General features: G+C 37.7%; 1 protein-coding gene across 4 annotated transcripts; it reads left to right on the top strand.

The window, feature by feature from the left end:
* Positions 1-1,305: 1,305 nt before the first annotated feature.
* Positions 1,306-9,443, top strand: LOC307127563 (NACHT, LRR and PYD domains-containing protein 1 homolog). 4 transcript variants are annotated; one of them, XM_079818865.1, is made up of 9 exons: positions 1,306-1,454; positions 2,367-2,510; positions 2,760-2,804; positions 2,948-4,661; positions 5,529-5,612; positions 5,712-5,795; positions 6,138-6,416; positions 7,118-7,273; positions 8,366-9,443. In XM_079818865.1, coding segments are annotated over exons 1-9 (2,526 nt in total). In that variant the 5' UTR covers positions 1,306-1,435; the 3' UTR covers positions 8,367-9,443. The 4 variants fall into 4 exon arrangements, with proteins under 4 accessions (XP_079674991.1, XP_079674993.1, XP_079674994.1 ...); XM_079818867.1 differs by having other exon boundaries at positions 1,330-1,454; positions 7,118-7,204; XM_079818868.1 differs by lacking the exon at positions 7,118-7,273 and having other exon boundaries at positions 1,335-1,454; positions 8,366-9,438.
* The last annotated feature ends 8,180 nt before the right edge of the window (positions 9,444-17,623 follow it).

Genomic DNA, 17,623 nt, shown 5'->3' with positions numbered 1-17,623 from the left:
ACATTTGAGAGCAAAAGAAGCAACTAGAACAGTCAAGGGCAACAGTATGCAAGTGCTGTAGCAAGTCTCAGTTAATCTAGCTCAGAACACACAGGACAGTTTTTTTTTTTTCTTTTTTTTTTTTTTTTTAATATAAATTAGACAGACAGAAAATGAATCGAATGATAAGTGCTATTCTTGCATGGTCAGGTGCTGCTGGAAGAGATGTGTCTTTAGGTGTTCTTGCATCTCTATTATTTTTTTTTTCTCGGTTCAGATGAGCTTTATTGACATGAATGTTTCAATTTCCCCCAAATCTTTGAACAGTATACAATAACAGTAATATGAACGTTATTTGGTATGAAGATTGATATAATTTTGTATTGTATATAATGTGTGTGCTCTGTGGTGACTAAGATTTGAAAAATTTAAATTTGAAAAAAAAAAATTGAGAGTTGAACAAGTTTTCTATCTTTCTCTCTCTTAGAAGTCAGTGAAGACGTTGTCCATGAAGTTCTTCCTATGTGGTTCACGTCATGAACAAATTTGTTTTTATGTGTGTTCAAATTCAACTGTTGCAATATATTATTTTATAAAATATACACAATCTTAAATCTACCCCCAGAGTCATCCTTGTGTATTCCCTCTGTACTTGAAAATGTGATTGACTGAAAATGCTATACCATTCCTTGTTTATTTTACTTGATGTGTTATTCAATTATGCAACTTGGACCCAATAATTACTCAACATTCCTAGAAACCAGATTTAATTGCAATAAAGAAAGCAGTATTTGGGTGTAATAAACCTTTAAAAACCTCAACAAAAAAAAGGGTTAAAATACTGCCTTGGTGGCACTTGTTTCGGATCTCAAAAATAGGGTCCTGGAAATGCGTTCCTGGGATTGCGGTTCTCTGATCGGTAGGTGGCGCTGTCACAAAAAAATAGGGTCCTAGAAATGCGGTCCTGAAAGTGCAGCCTCCGTTATTGCAGGCGGATAATGTTGGCTGATTGGGCTGACATTTTTGACACACCCACCAAACGAGATAAAACGCATCTCAAACCTGTTGCACACCGTTTCCAGGAAACATGACGTTCAAGTTCAACCGGAAACCGTAGCAAAACGTTGCGCATCGGTTTGAGCGAGCTTTGAACGTGCCAGGTGTGACGGAGGGCATGGCTGAAGCTTGGCGCTGATGCGACCGTCATAGTGACAACAGCCAATCACACGTCTGCTCTAGGGTTGCATGAACGCAATTGGCTAGCGTCTGCTCTAGGGTATTTGCATATGGCGATCTGATTGGATGACGCCTGCCGCTTGAAAAGTTGAGAAATCTTCAACTTCTGCCCTTGCTGCGTAATTAAATGCTCGGCTAGATTCGCCAGTGCTACGGACTCGGACGACGGAAGCATTCACATTGAGGGAAAGCTCTCAAAGAAGGAGCGAAATATAGCAAAATGACTGACCTCAATGCAGGTCAGTTTCACCTGAAAAGGCTACTGTGGGGTTGTCTTCTTTAACGTAGCTAAGTATTAAACTGCTTGCAAATGTTAGCAGTAGCACCCCATTACTATCGTCAGTCACAAAACTGTATGCTAAATGAAATCATTATTATCTATTGTAAAGTTACAGTAGTAAATTTAGCAGACAGATATTCACATCGATTTATACATTTGGAGGGAGCTAGGGCACACAAAAAACACAACACATATTAGTAATAATGCAATAACTTGTTCAGTATTATGATTTTTCTATAAAGATATTACAAGGTGATAATAATATAAATGGTGTATTTATTATTTAACTAATTTTGACATTTAAGCAATTTAGAATTTTTTTAATGAACAATACATTTAGATTCTGTGTGTTGAGACAGTTCTGCAGTGGTTCTGTTCCCAACGTTAGATCTACTGAAGAAGAAGTGGCGGGTACAAAAATTAAAAAGTTGCAAAAAAAGTAAACACAAGGGAGAGAGTCAAGACAGAGAGAGGTCAGGGAAAATGAACATAATGAAAAGGAAAAGGGAAGGAAAGGTGCAGTTCAAGAGAGAACCTTTAGTTATTTAGCACAGCCTCAGCCTATGGATCTAAACCTTTTTTATGTGATGACCATACAAAAAAATATGGTTCCAAAATTTGTTGTGGGTGTATGGGATGGCCTGGATGGGTGTGACATTATTTAATCAGTAAAGACTAAAGAACTTTAGTTAATGTTTCAAATTTAGTCTGTAAAGTAAACAAAAAGTTGTGTCAAATCTTTCCCTGCTCCTCAGCTGTACACAAAGCTTGTTCCGAACACTTGCTCATTCCATTCATGATATTTAAGGCTAAAAGCAACAACATAAATAAAGGGTCATTGGGTGTCAAAAATGTTTCTCTTGTCATCTAGAGTTTCACAGTAATGAGGACATTGTCAGAACTCATGCCGGGCCGAATGTGAGCGCTGCAGCTCAGAGTGGAAGCCATATTACAGCACCTGTACTCACTAACAATACAATAACAGGCAATGTCCACATCATACATAATGCACCTGGTAAGAAAAATGTGTAGTACATTCATTGACACTGATAATATTGACTATGATAATTGTTCTGATAATGTATTGTATTTTCTATTATGTGTAATCACAGGTCATATGAGAAATGTATTAATTGTTCTAGAAAAAGGATCTCAGATACTTGCAATACAATTATATTAATTCTGTATATATTTTAGATTTAGCTGTTGACAATTTATAATTTACTATCAACATTTTAAAGAAAGTTTGTCCAATTTTCTGCAGCTTTTAATTGGAATCGACCACCCTCTGAAAAAACTCAAACCTCAGGTAATAGATAAATCTGATACTGTATGTCTTGAATGTTTAATTTAGCAGCTACTTACAGTCTGCTCTGAAATTACTCTATTAGAATCAGAATTTGTTCTAAAAGTCACTAATCCTGTTTAACATTCCTTATTTTATGTGTGCAGCATCAAGGTCAGTGATTTTAAAATATAAGACACGGATCTGCAGCGAGTATCAGTATGTGACCGAGTATAACTCACTGCCTGGTGAACATGTGCTGCTGTCTGAGCGCTACACACAACCTCTGATCCTTCAGAAACATAGAGGTCAAAAAGAGAGAGAAGAAGAGATCTCCTCCAGTGGAGAGCGCTTCCAGCAGATCCTCAGCTCCAGGAGCAGTGATGACTCTGTCCATCTGAACTCTCTGTTCGACTCCGATAGTCATGGGATCAGTCCTAGTGCTGTTATACTGCAGGGGAATTCTGGGAGTGGGAAATCCTTCACTGTGCAGAAGATCATGATGGACTGGGCATCTGGTGACCTCTACAAAGGGCGGTTTGATATTGTGTTCCACCTAAAGTGTAAAGAAATAAACCGCATTCCTGGCAAAAACTGTTTGGCTGAGATCTTGAGTTACAGCTGCAGTTTATCATCAGATCAGATCTCACAGGTACTACAGCATTCACCAGAGAAGGTGCTTTTCATCATTGATGGATTTGATGAGCTGAGACTCACACAGGACGTTAAAGACATGTCATCAAACACTGATCGGCTTCAGAAAGCCCCAGCTGAGATCATTCTTTGTGACCTGCTGAGGGGTCGAATCCTGCCAGAGTCCTTCCTGCTGGTTACCTCCAGATCTACAGCTACAGACACACTGAGCAATCTGCTCAAAGGACCTCAGCGTTTCTCTGAGATTATGGGATTTTCAGACAAGGGGATGGAGGAGTACTTCCAGAAGTTCTTTCAGAATGAGGAACTCTTCAGGAAAGCCTATGAATGTGTGAGAGCAAATGAAACTCTCATTACCGCCTGTTCAATCCCTGTTATCTGCTGGATCATCTGCACGGTCATGCGAGAGAGGTTCAGTGATGGTACAGATGTAACAAGTGAACTGGAAACCACCACCTCCATCTACGTTGACTTTGTGTCCACTCTACTGGAGCATCACTGCCAGGGTTTGAGTCAGTCCGTCCCGACCCTGCTGAGGAGTCTGGGTCAGCTGGCAGAGAGAGGGATGCTGGAACAGCAAGTCTTGTTTGATGAGGAAAGTGTAAGTGAAACCATTGCAGACCCTGCTGGCAGTCCATTCCTGTGCAAGTTCCTCTTTAAGAGAAGAATCCGTCAAGAGACGATGTTCAGTTTCATGCATCTCAGCTTTCAAGAGTTCTTCACTGCTCTGTACTATGTCTTTCTGGATGAAGAAGATTCCCAGAAGAAACTAACACAGATATTGTCCACTCATTCAGACCAAGGGGCTTATTTTAGTCCTCCACGTTTTGCAGCTGTGGTGCAATTTGCATTTGGTCTGCTAAATAAGGATGTGAGACACACGCTTAGGAAGAAACATGGTCTGGTTGTCCATCCAAAAACACAGGCTCATCTGAAAGAATGGATTTTGAAAGAGCTTCGACATGATATTCCATATTCGGATAGAACACTGTTTTGGCTTTACTGTCTCTATGAACTTCATGAAGAGGACTTTGTGAAAGAAGCTATGGAAGCCTGGAATGAGATCAATCTATGTAATGTAATCCTAAAAAGAACAGACTGCAGGGCCCTGCTGTACTGCTCTCAGTGCTGTCAGAGCATCAAAGAATTGCATCTCAGTGATTGCAGATTAACATTTGAAATGCTGTCTATGCTTCTGCCGGCACTCCTCAAATGTAAGAAATTAATGTAAGTGCTTTGGTCCAAAACAGATCCTGCATTGATGATGCTTTTATCTATTGCACAAATATTCCTAATGTAAAATATTTGTAATATATTGTCTTACAACTGTCAAACTAATAACAGAATAATTTTAAGATGAAAGTTAAATTAAAAACGCCTTATATTCAGGTTTGCAGAATTATTAGGCATGTTTTCTTTTACTGATAAAATTAGCTAAAAAGATTTAACTCAGACTGAAAAGTAACAAATTATTAAATGCCTAATATGAAAAGGATTCATTCAATACTAATGCAATACTAGAAATTGCAGTTAAGGCATGACCATTGAACAGTGAAATGCTTATTGGGTCAGCAGGGTCAGACAGGTGGTGAAGAAAAGACACCTGTTAACTGCAAAAGAATTAAGGTGAAGAATTAAGTGTGAAACCATCAGGAACCCTTTAGTCTCCAGCGCCACCCTTTTCCTGAACTGCAACCTACCTGGAATCTCCAGCAGTGCAAGGTGTCAGGATCTCAGAGACTTAAGTTAGCTAAAGAATCCTTAAAAATTACCCCCATTTAATAAGAATCACAAACTGAAGTGTTGTAAAATACATGAAGATATTTATAGGCTTTATAGACAAATAGGTTGTGACTCTTGAAGGACCAGCACCACATCCTCTTGTACCACTCTTTGAAGAATTCATCTTCCATTATCTGGCAGTAAGTTTTGGGAGTTCATTTTAGTTCAAGTCCGTTTTGAGGATGTGGTGCTGGTAAAAAAAAATATATATATGATCAGAAAATGAATGTGCATAATAATTCTGCATGTACTGTAATTGCAAGTTTGACTTGATTACTTCTGTACAGTATATTTCTGGATTTGATTTTGAAGGTTGACTCCATCAGAACTATCAGACTCTAGTCTTGATGAACTGATGTGTACACTCATGAGAGGACAGACCCTGAGATCACTGCAGTAATGTATTTTTAATACCACTGACTCAAAATATATTTAATGTATTTTATGCACATGCTTTTGTTTTATTTAATTTTTTTTCTCTGATTTGATTTACAGGATTTCCGTCGATCACCACTATAAAAGTTCCTGGGAATGTTCTGTTGAATCAGTTGAACTGTCAGTCAGTGAAGAAACATGCAGGTAAAGAAAAAGTGAACTGTTCAATCTGTTCATCACGTAGCCAAAAATGATATGACTGTTATGTTCAGTAACCATAACAGCATAATAGTTTTACCAGTACACATGTACGTTTAAGCCTTTCCCTGGCAAACATCTCACATTTATCTGGCATGTTTGTTCTCCACAATCTAATTCAGATTATAATTGGTAGCAATAATGCAGGTAAATTGGTAAATCAAAAAAAGATCAGACAGTAAAGTACCACACTTTCAGCTAATGATAGAAATAGTGGCTGATCATAATAAAAACACAACAACATTGATGCCAATTCTGTTTCATTTTTATGTTTTGATTTGTTTTTAGTATCTCCATAATGACTTTCCCGCTTGAGCATACATCCTCGGACATCAGTTCACTCAGCCTCACCTTTCTATGCACAAAGCTAATTGACATGGAGTGGACCAAACTTTCTCCAATAATTTACCAGTTAATCCACAAACAGGATTCAGAGGCATTAGTGTATCTTCCCTATTCATCCTCTAAACTGAAAAAGATGGAAATGGAAATACGCTGTCTGACTAAGATGATGTCTGTTTGGATCCTTCAAATCAGCCAGAACTGCTCCAATCTAACAGAACTCAAGTAAGAAAAAGATCTGAAATCCCCTTCTGTCTTGAATATTGAATTTGTCCATTGTTGGGAACTACAGTGTAGCACATATTAAAAGGGATAGTTTACTCAAAAATGAAAATTCTGCCATCATTTATTCACCCTCATGTTACAATCCTCTATTACTTCTTTCTTCTGCATAACGCAAAATAAGATATTTTAAAGAATGGTGTGCCAGACAGTTATAGTTCCCAATGACTTCCACTGTTTGGGCAATAATAATAATACAATGGAAATCAATGGGAACTGAAACTATTTTCTTAGCAACATTATTCAAAATATCTTCTTGTGTATCCTGCAGAAGAAAGAAACTCATACTAGTTTGGAACTTCTATGACTAAAGGGATGTGAACTATCCCTTTAAAACATTTTATTCAGTGAGTTTCAGTTAGAATGAAAGTGAGATTACACACTGATCACACACGCACACACAGTCATTTGTGAGGTATAGAATACCTTAGATACACACAATTTTTTAGTAGCCAAAATACATTTTTAAATCCACATCAAAAGAACTATTGTGGTTTTACTTTGCAACGCTCTTGCTAGCAGATGCAAATGAAATGGTTATGGAATTGTTCAAATGAATGCATGGAAAGCAAAGTATAAAGTATGGTATTATCAGTCCCTAAAATCTAAATCAGTTTATCTGTATAATGTGTATCCACATCTAGGGTAAATGCTGACAATATACTGGAGAAAGGAATCAAGATCTTGAAGAGGTCACGCACAAGGCCACCCTGTAGTATGACTATTAATGGGTTTGTTCAGTTTGTCATCATACATTTAGCATCAGCAAATGTCTTTTTCATGCCATTTCATGGAGACTAGTGCTTTCCAGTTTTAAAAAGGACACAAAACGCCACGAAAGTGGTCTATCTATATCTATATCAAGCTGATAGTCACATTACGACACATGTACTCGTCAAAATGCAGCTGCTCCCACAAATATTACACAACATAATAGCTGGTTTCCTTCATAAATCACCCAGTCTTTTGATGAAGACGGTTGCTATAAAAAAAGTAAATAAAAAAACTTTGCTATTGTCAGTAATTCTAATAATATTGTGACACTGACATGTCAACTCCAAATGTCAATTTCATAGCACAAGACACGTTTTATGATAATTTTAAAATGTTAAATTTATGTAATACATACTTTTAATCCATTAAATTCAGGAACACTGAATTAACGTCTTCATCGAAAGACTGGGTGATTTATGAATCTGGCATGTCATACCTATTTGGGGGTCGGCGGAGCAGCATGTGTTTTGATGAGAAAATGACACCTCTGGCCATTGATTCCGTTGGGTTGTTTATCAGTCACAGATACTGTACGGACAATCTGACCCAATATGGCTCAGTGTTTCTATATATCTTGCTCTGTCGAGCGGCAAAAGTGATTCTACACAGGCTAAACTGGGTTAACCCCATGCATTTACATTGTGGGGGAATGGACTGTTTTCCCCCGCGTCAACTCCGCCCCCAGCTATGACACGACGCCGACCAAGTCTATGTAACTTTTGGTGCTCTAGCAGTTAATAAACAAAACTGCATGCGTCTTGCGAAAGAACATTGTAGCCGGAGCTACTTCTCTCTGTTCATGTCTATGATGAGTCATGCAGGCACTGTGCTACTCTGCAGCGGTGTGACCCGAACCAGACTAAAATAGTCAGAATATAAACACTTATTATATGTGTACCATGGTGATTCAAGAGAAGACAAAAACATGGTTTGGAAAATGAGTTCATGATGTACTCGCTCATTATATAAATGTAATACATTTTGAGCTCAAGAAAGTTACATAGTGCAGCTTTGAGTGCAATAGCATAGTGTGGATCTTAACATACTGGTCGGCTTTGTATATAGACATATTTCTACATTATTTATTGTGTCATTTATTTTGTCTCTCCATTTCTAAGGTCCTTGTGGGACTAATGGTACAGCTTGATAACTAGGAGAAAACTGCCAAAGCAGCATATTTACCTAGAGCTGTGGATGGGAATAAAGACATCAACCAAAAGTATCTAAAGTTCATTTAGGTGTTGTATTGTAATAGTAATAATCATTGTCAATACAATTTTTATGGTGCTTTTTTACAATTGCCTACATATTGTTTAAGATCAGCGTTACAGTTTTACTATTGCATTTTTTGTTACTTAGATTTTGCCATAAAAAACTAAGATGCTGACATGGCATTAAAATCTATACTACTACAGAGTTATGACGTTGATGCTTAATTATACACATTAAACAGTTAGGAGCTGGGTTATAGTATAGTTTATATGTGAGTACTATATATACAGTCAAGCAATTAAGATTTACTGTATAGTATAAATTATGACTAAATGTGTATACGCAGAAGAAATTGGATATTGTAGATGTACGCTGAGGTTATTAATTTATGCTGTGATATGGAGGACTGTGAATCTGGAAGGGTTTGTACAATTTATAACAATTTGGTGTACTGTTAAAGCCTATTTACTATTTGATGATTTTTATCACTGCCACAGATAAATGACATGTATACAACAGGGTTTAAGATTTGGTCATATCGCCCAAAGTTTAACGAATTATACAATATATTTTAGCCCCCTATAGTGTGCAAACCAAAGGCAACTGTGTGAAGGAATCCAACTCCATTTGTAGTTGGATAATGGAGAAGAAAAACCTTGGGAAAAACCAGGCTACACCAGAGAGTCAGTTGTCCTCTGGCTGTACATTCAAAATATAATGTCAGTAATTAAGTATATAAGTTGCTACATAGATTCAAATGTTAATAGTATGTTCTCATTATTGTACAAAGAATTGTCACAACTGGACACATAAATGTGGCCCGGCGAGATGTGTTTTACTGATGACACCGGACACAGGATAAAATATTAACAGGGTTTTTTATTCCCAGACTACACTTGAAGCAGTGCAGCGTTAACGATGCAGCATATGGATTTGAGTAGAAGAGATAAAGATGGTATACAATAAAGCTTGGTTTTCACAATCAAATGTATATCTATCTTTTTGTTCTCTCACATTAAATAACATAGACAAATAACATAGACAACGGTAGCAGCCTCAAATTCTGGAAAACAAAAGGCGCGTTTCCACCGCAGGAACTTTCCCCATGAACTAGGAACTTTGGGGTGGTACTCTGTGTGTTTCGACCAAAGGAACCAGGGTCTAAATAGCCTGACGTCGTCATACTCAATTCTAGTCAGAACATGAGTCTGATACTGCTCCGTTGGGCTGTGATTATGGGGGGTGTTTCAACCGAACCAGGAAAGACCTCAATTGGATAGACCTACAACCAATCAGAGCAACGGAGCGACGCATAACGTTAGTTGTCAAATGTCAACAGAACTCAACTGCACAGTGTTGCCAAGTCCACTGGTTGAAGCGACGGCAATTATGTGATATACAGACCCAGGAATACGAATTTTAGCAGGCAGCCCTGCTTTAAAAAAAACATTTAAAAATTATTATTTATTTTTTTTTTAACTGTGGCTCTTTTGGAAAAATGCTTTAACCAAAAGTGAAAAATGGCTCTTTGGTTTTGCTCCCTTGCAGCCGAGGGCGTCTTTTGTTAAAGGTGGGGTGAGTGCTTTCTGGTAACCGATGTTGATATTTCAAATCACCAAAACAAACACGCCCCTATTTTGATAGCTCCGCCCCATACATACGTAATCCAGGCGACGACTATGGCGGAATCTGTGTTACTATGGTAATCCAGGTCGAATGTTCAATGAAAAAGTCATCCCTTCCATGCCAAAAACACAAACCGTTCTCATGAACAACTCGATAGCACAAGCACGACAGTCCAACTAACAAACATATTACAATTATGACAAGATTAGAGGGATATTGATCATGAAAAGAGGAAACAAACATATAGCCTATTAGGAGTATATTATCTTACTTGTCGGACACATTTTGGGGACGCTTGAAACAGTCAGTGGAGGATGTTTAGAGGCTCCAGGCTTATACGGTATGGAAATGAATGGGTCTTTATCATCGCTGAAGTGAACGACAATACGATCGCAAATGGACAAACAAGCGAACATGACACACGAGCATATTCAAGCAAAAGCCAAAATATATTAGTTCTGTTAAACAAAACAAAATCAATGTTACTTGCCTATCGAGAAGAAATAAAGCAACCTCGGCCTTCACTCCTTGAGCCTTGTTTTGTTCCACAGACATCTTCCACATTTGCTTTTTATCTGCCATCTCTTTTTCTGTCATCGCTCAGCTAAAGTCTGTCCTGTGACATGTCTTACATGCACTGAGCGCTCTCTTCTCCCCGTAATTAGTAGACACGCCCCTTACTGCTGATTGGCTCTCAGTTTGTAATTGTACTCAGCCGAGTCACATTTCTAAAGCAGTTTTGAAATAACACTTACCCCACCTTTAACAGCAACAAGAGTGCTGATGAGAAACCCTGCGTAATGGAAAATACTACTGTTAATGTGTGACGAAAGTAGTCTTTTTTCGACGATAATGTACTTGTGTAAAGCTCAAAGCTGTGGAGCGAGCGCCTATTTGAATATTTTATCGGAGTTGTGATATCCAGTCGATCAGCGGGCGCTCAGCGCTCGTTAACCCGCCGAGAGCAGCCATTCCTCAGCTAGTCCTTCAGACGTTTGCCGCTGGCTCTGATGTCTCTGTAGTGGATAAACAGGAGATATAATTCATCTTGTGTAGATCTAACGGGCGATCTTTGGTCTCATGGATCTCTAATTTGTTCCCTGGCAAATCGTTTAGGCTGAGGGCAACGTGAAGTTTCATAAATTTATATTTTTTTAGGCTATTTAACTTTACGTTGTAGCCTACTAGCGCTGACTTTATATGTTTGACTAAATTGTTCGCTCTATTTCTTGCATAGCTTCTTATAAATTTTACTTATACTTTTATAATGGCTATTATTGATCAAACATAAACTTACATTTAACAAAAAAAGACTGGGTTGTGTTTTGTCATATTTAATTTTTATTACAGTGATAATGTGCACACTTGTCTGAACCACATATTAATATGTTTAATATTGTTTTAAATGTAAACGAAAAGGGGCAGGGTTGTGTTTTATGACATATTTTGTTTTATTGTAGACTAAAATATACGTATAGAGATAACTGGCACCTTCTCCACTTTCAGGTATTGCCACTCGCTTGTCATTGGCCAGCTGTCAAAAAGGCGCTTGACGTAGGGCGTTTTTTATCAGAAAAGTTTAACTTTTTTCAACTTTAAAAGACGCGCTGAGCTGCAGAAAAAGACGTCAGTGTTGGCGCTCATAACTTTTTTGAAAACAGTTTACTCCATAGGATTATAATGTAAAACAGACGCTGGCAGCTTAAAAAAAGACGTCAAGTGTGAACGCAGCCTTATTAGGCTCGCTGCTTTCCATCGTCAGGTGCACTCGCTGCTGTTGGTGTCGTCAATCTGGCAACCTGCGTGTGCTTCAAGTCTGAGGAGGAGGGGGGCACCCGCTCCAATATTTTGAATTTGGATTGCAATACCTAGTTCAACCACTGGATGTCCATCCTACATAAAGCCCCTTTAAATTATTAAATCATTTAAGAATTATTAACGCAGGAAACCCAATTGGCACAATTCAACAAGTCTCCTTTCACTGCAGCCACAGCTGCGCCAAATACATCATAACAGAAGCATCGATCCGCTCCGTGTTTTCCGTGCATTTTTGTAGTAGGCTACCTTTTGAGTAGACTACCCAAATTGTGCGTTTTTGTGTGCAAATTCTACAGGAAAGAAAACACAACAGCATAAATGGTTCTTGAAAAATCTTACCAACAGTATGACACATTTATTTCTAGTTATTCTGACTAGGCAACTAGTAATAGTACGCTCTCCGACCATCCAATCAAAGGACGTGACAATGCTGACGTTATACGTCTGCTAGATGGACCCGGTCTCGCCAACTCGAAATCTGATTGGCTGATTAAATCGCAGTGATTATCTGATTGGTTAAAGCACATTGTCATTCATTTTAACTGGCGCCCGCAATATTGGTTCTGTAAGGTCCCATGGCGTGGATTTTTTAGTATTATTTTATAATGTTTCCTGAGGTGTACTTATATTGTTAGTATGATTTTTACATCACAAAATGTCATAATTTAGAAATAAAAGGCATTTTTTCTATACCGATATTAGCCCTCTGGCTTGAATGCTCTGTTTCAAGGGGCGTGTCTGTTGCGAGACTTTAGTGTAAACGGCCACTGTTTTGATCGGCTGACATCTTTGCATTTGAAATGAGTATTAGATTATAGGGACTGAGCATATGCCTATGTGTGCAGTAAACATTTTGTCACTGTTAAGTCAAATATCCAAATGTCAGTTTTATATATATTTCCTGTCGCTGATTTCGTTCCCCTCCAGTGGGCGTAATTCTCAGTGTAATATAACGTGTCGCGCTCTGTCTCAATTGCCTGTATCCACTTTTTTTGTCCTTAAACGCTCATTTTTTGGGTCAACGGCTTATACAAACTTCTGGGTTTTTGGTTCTGGGTTTTGTTTAGCTTGTTTGTTGTACACCTTGTCACATATCAGCTTTTAGACATTGTTCTGTTTTTTGTTATAAGTCCGAAATGACAAGGAGGCAGCCTCATGCAATGCAAAGTCAATGGAGAGCGTTGGATTGTTTTCCCCATAGACAGTAAAAGAAATGGACACAGAGACCCCATAGACTTCCACGGTGAAAATTGAAGTCAGTTAGAAGATATGCTGTAAAAGTGATATGATACAAAAAGTGATAAAAATATTCTGTGATGGGTCGGTTTCTCTGTAACATGTCTGTTTTGACTATACGAGTAATCGTTGTTAAACCCCCATTGAAGATTGATCATTACTAACAAGCTCATCTGTATGACCAAGTTTAGACTGTGCATATTTAAATTCAACATTCACAGACTATCGATGTGTTTTGCGACTGAATAAGCTGTTTTGATCCTGTGCAGCTCCATAATAAAGTTTCTTGTGTCTGTGAAGGAAAGCACAAATTCCTGAGTGTTCAAACATGCAAATGCACATTTGTTCTCAATCACGTGGGCACACACAATTTATCAATAATCATATAACCAACCTTCCTGTAGAAAGACACAAACCGTTTTTGTGTTCATGAGAGGAACAAATCTATTAGTTACAAGTTACATGAGGATATTATGCATTGATTACACTGACATTCATTGTTTTTGTTCTTAATTTCTTAAAGGGTTCACCCCAAATTTCATTTCTGTCATTAATTACTCACCCTCATGTCGTTCCAAACACTAAGACCTTTGTTCACCTTCTGAACATAAATTAAGATATTTTTGATGAAATCCGAGAGCTTTCTGAATATTCCTATTTGTTGTTTTAATTGCCCTTTGACCTTAAACATTTCTGTACAAGTTTGATGAAGAAACAAATTATACATTGTAATTAAATTACACATGGCAGTTAAGGTAACACTTTATTTTACAGTGTCGTTGTGTTACATGTAGTTACTATAGTAAACAGTAAATGATGCATAATTACATGCAACTAAACCCAAACCCTAATCCTACGCTAACCCTATAGTAAGTACATGTTGTTCATTAATATTACTCAGTACTTACATGTTTAATTACACTGTAACAATGACACCTTGAAATAAAGTGTATATCAATGAATTACTGTCATGTGAGGTTATTTCAAGCTGAGGTTACAAGGTGAAATTGAAGCTTTAGTGTACATAGTTTTGGTTGCAGAAATACAAATATGCATAAGAAGAGATGAAATGTCATATAGTTATTCAAAACATTGGTCTATTGATCTTTAGTGGAAAAGTTTTTGAAACTTTAGATTTAGAAACTACTCCCTTAACATTCATCAAATGGAATAATATTTTGGTAACACTTTTTTTAAAGCCTATTATATAATGCATAATAAAAGTATTACTAATGCATTAATTACTCCTTGTAATGCACCTTATAATGCATTGTATGGTCTCATGAATAATTATAACCTCAGTTATAATACTTAATAAAGTATATAACACATGACAAACAACCAATTTCAGGCGTACCAAGGAATCAATAAATGTAATGCATTTTAACTTTGGTTACAATTATTTATGAAAATGTAAAATGCATTACAATGTACATAATGAATACCTTTATGATGCATTATATATAAAGGCTTTAAGTGTTACCAATATTTCATGAACCTGTTGCTTATCGTGATCATTGTTTTCTTTTAAATTAATAAATAAATACACTTTTTTTTACATTGTTTTTTTTTTTCAAATGAGCAAATTCTCCTTTTTATTCTCCAGCCTCCTTCTCCCTCTTAGAATTTTCCATGCGGGTAAAGATGCTGACTCGTCCGGCACTGCCACTGCCTGTTAAGACCTGGCTGGCACTGCTGCTTCCCGTGGGGTCCTGATATGTACAGTTACACCCATTGGGGTACTGTTCAGTAAAGTGGCGGCTAGAGGCTGCCTCAGTGGCTCGGAAATGTAGAACTTTTTCCTCTCTGGGGTGGGCAAAGGTGCTCCCTGAAGGAAAGAGGTTAAAGGCTGCCTCAGTGGCTTGGAAATTATAAGTTTTTTCCTCTCTGGGGTGGGCACAGGTGCTCCCTGAAGGAAAGAGGTTAGAGGCTGCCTCAGTGGCTTGGAAATTATAAGTTTTTTCCTCTCTGGGGTGGGCACAGGTGCTCCCTGAAGGAAAGAGGTTAGAGGCTGCCTCAGTGGCTTGGAAATTATAAGTTTTTTCCTCTCTGGAATGGGCACAGGTGCTTCCTGAAGGAAAGAGGCATATGGCTTTTTCTGCAGAAGCTCCTGCCTCAGCGGCTCAGCGATCTTTGGTTTTTGCCTGCACTGTCCTGTTGAAGGAACAGACATAATCATGTAATGCTGACCAGATTTAATGAGTGATTCTTGGAGACAATCTAAAGACATATTGCTTCCACTATTTCCAAATGATAGTTCAATGAATTGAAAATGATTAGTTACTCGTCCCAGATTAAATTATTAAAGTGTTTAATTGTTTAAATAGTAAAATAAATTAAAAAGTAAAATTGAGAGAAAGGAGGTACTAACCAATGCTCTCTTCCATGTGTCCTGGGACCTGGGCTGAACTAACAAGCACAGGTTCTCCCTGTTGGAACCTGGTGGGCACTGGTGCTTCTTTTGTGGAGCGGTCAGGTACAGGTGCTCCCTGAAGATAACAGGGATACGGCTTCTTCTGCAGAAGCTCCCCCCTCAGCGGCTCAGCTATCTTCAGTTTCTGCCTCCTCTCTCCTGTTGAAGGAACAGACATAATCATGTAATGCTGACCAGATTTAATGAGTGATTCTTGTAAACAATCTAAAGACATATTGCTTCCACTATTTCAAAATGATAGTTAAATGAATTGAAAATGATTAGTTACTCGTCCCAGATTAAATTATTAAAGTGTTTAATTGTTTAAATCTAGTAAAATAAATTAAAAAGTAAAATTGAGAGAAAGGAGGTACTAACCAATGCTCTCTTCCATGTGCCCTGGGACCTGGGCTGAACTAACAAGCACAGGTTCTCCCTGTTGGAACCTGGTGGGCACTGGTGCTCTTTTTGTGGTGCAGCCCGGAGATGAGGTGAGGTTTCTCTCCTTTAATTTTTCAGTCACAACAACCACTGGTGTTTCCCATTCCTCCACCGCTCCACACCACTGCCATGATGCAGGGTCCCCATACGCAGGCTCCTCGGATATGGGGTTGGAAACCTCCATAATGGCCCACCACCGCCCCGCAGCAAGAGCCATGCTGAGCTCATCTGATTCCAGAGATGCTCTACGCGCTACACTTTCATTCAAATAAGTGGACATCGTTGAAGATGATCGTAAGAAAAAACACTGTTAAAGAAAGAAAATTTGAAGTGATGAGTTGAGTAAACAAAAGAGGCAAGGGAGGATGAAAGCCTCTTTTAAATGTATTCAAAGTTAACAATGAAGTTGAAAAAGTTTTGTTTTTATCAATTTATACTAATAACTCAATTATCTATCATGTTGGTAGTCCAAACGTAATTTATTGACTGCACAAATAGAAGAGGATGACAACAATACACGCTCCACTCATTAAACTGACCAATAAGATGTAAATAAATGCTGTTTGCTTCTGTCCAAAATGTGTCTTTTAAAGACATAAGAAAGGCTAAATGAAAAGCTTCTTTTGCGTTTGTAACCATCAGTAATGGTCAGACTCGGAGGTAACATTAAGGCCAATCAGCTTACAGTGTCACTTCAGTTACACATCACATCAGCTATTTGCTGGTGAATAAAATATAATGAATCTCAAAACATAAGAGATAGAATGACAGGTCCATATAAACATTTCGGTAACACTTTACAATAAGGTTCATTAGTTAACTACATTAGTTAACATGAACTAATAATGAATTGCACTTATAAAGCATTCATTTATCTTTGCTAATGTTAATTTCAACATTTACTAATGCATGATTAAAATCTTGTTAACATTAGTTAATGCACTGTGAACTAACACGAACAGCTGGATTTTTATGAACTAATGCTGAACAGATGTGTTGTTCATGCTTAGTTCATGTTAACTAATGCATTAACTAATGTTAACTAATGCAACCTTATTGTAAAGTGTTACCAACATTTCTCATAATAAAGGAGTGGTTGATGGAGTTTCTCGACAAGATGTATGGGTGCATAATCAACAATTAGGCTAAAAAAATCAAATAATTGGTCATTATTGATTTACATATCACACATCTCATTGTACACTGCATAGAGTCAATAACATTCCACTGTTTCAGATTCTCAGAGTTATGAAATATTAATTAAAATTCATATCCCCAAACCCCTGTGTAAAAAGCGTACTTACCATCACTCGCCAAACTCGCTACAAAGAGTTTTTTGCCTCTGCACACACAGTTACTCACCGAACGTTCGAATAAATGACGTGACAATGAACCACACGCTCCATTGTCAAGAGTCTGTGAATGATGGGAGACATATAACTTATAGGCTGCTTAGTTGGATTAAAACTGAACTTGCAATAGCCTACAAATACAAAGTGACTAAACATGTTTAATTCATAATTGTTCATACACGAAGGCCTACATCTCCGTTGTACTTTTGTACTGATGTTCATCACAAACTAGACTACTTTTTTATTATTTATGGCTATAGCGCCAATCATTTTTTTAT

The sequence above is a fragment of the Gobio gobio genome (assembly GCF_949357685.1).
Source record: "Gobio gobio genome assembly, chromosome: 6".
In the NCBI taxonomy this organism is placed as follows: Eukaryota; Metazoa; Chordata; class Actinopteri; order Cypriniformes; family Gobionidae; genus Gobio; species Gobio gobio.
The sequence above is the reverse complement of the archived record's forward strand: the minus strand, read 5'-3'. Positions and strand labels throughout refer to the sequence as shown.

Coding starts and splice junctions, on each gene's coding strand:
- LOC307127563 (XM_079818865.1), top strand. Junction 2,805..2,947: donor TGAAAAAACTCAAACCTCAG/GTAATAGATAAA, acceptor TTATGTGTGCAG/CATCAAGGTCAGTGATTTTA. Junction 6,417..7,117: donor TCCAATCTAACAGAACTCAA/GTAAGAAAAAGA, acceptor ATCCACATCTAG/GGTAAATGCTGACAATATAC.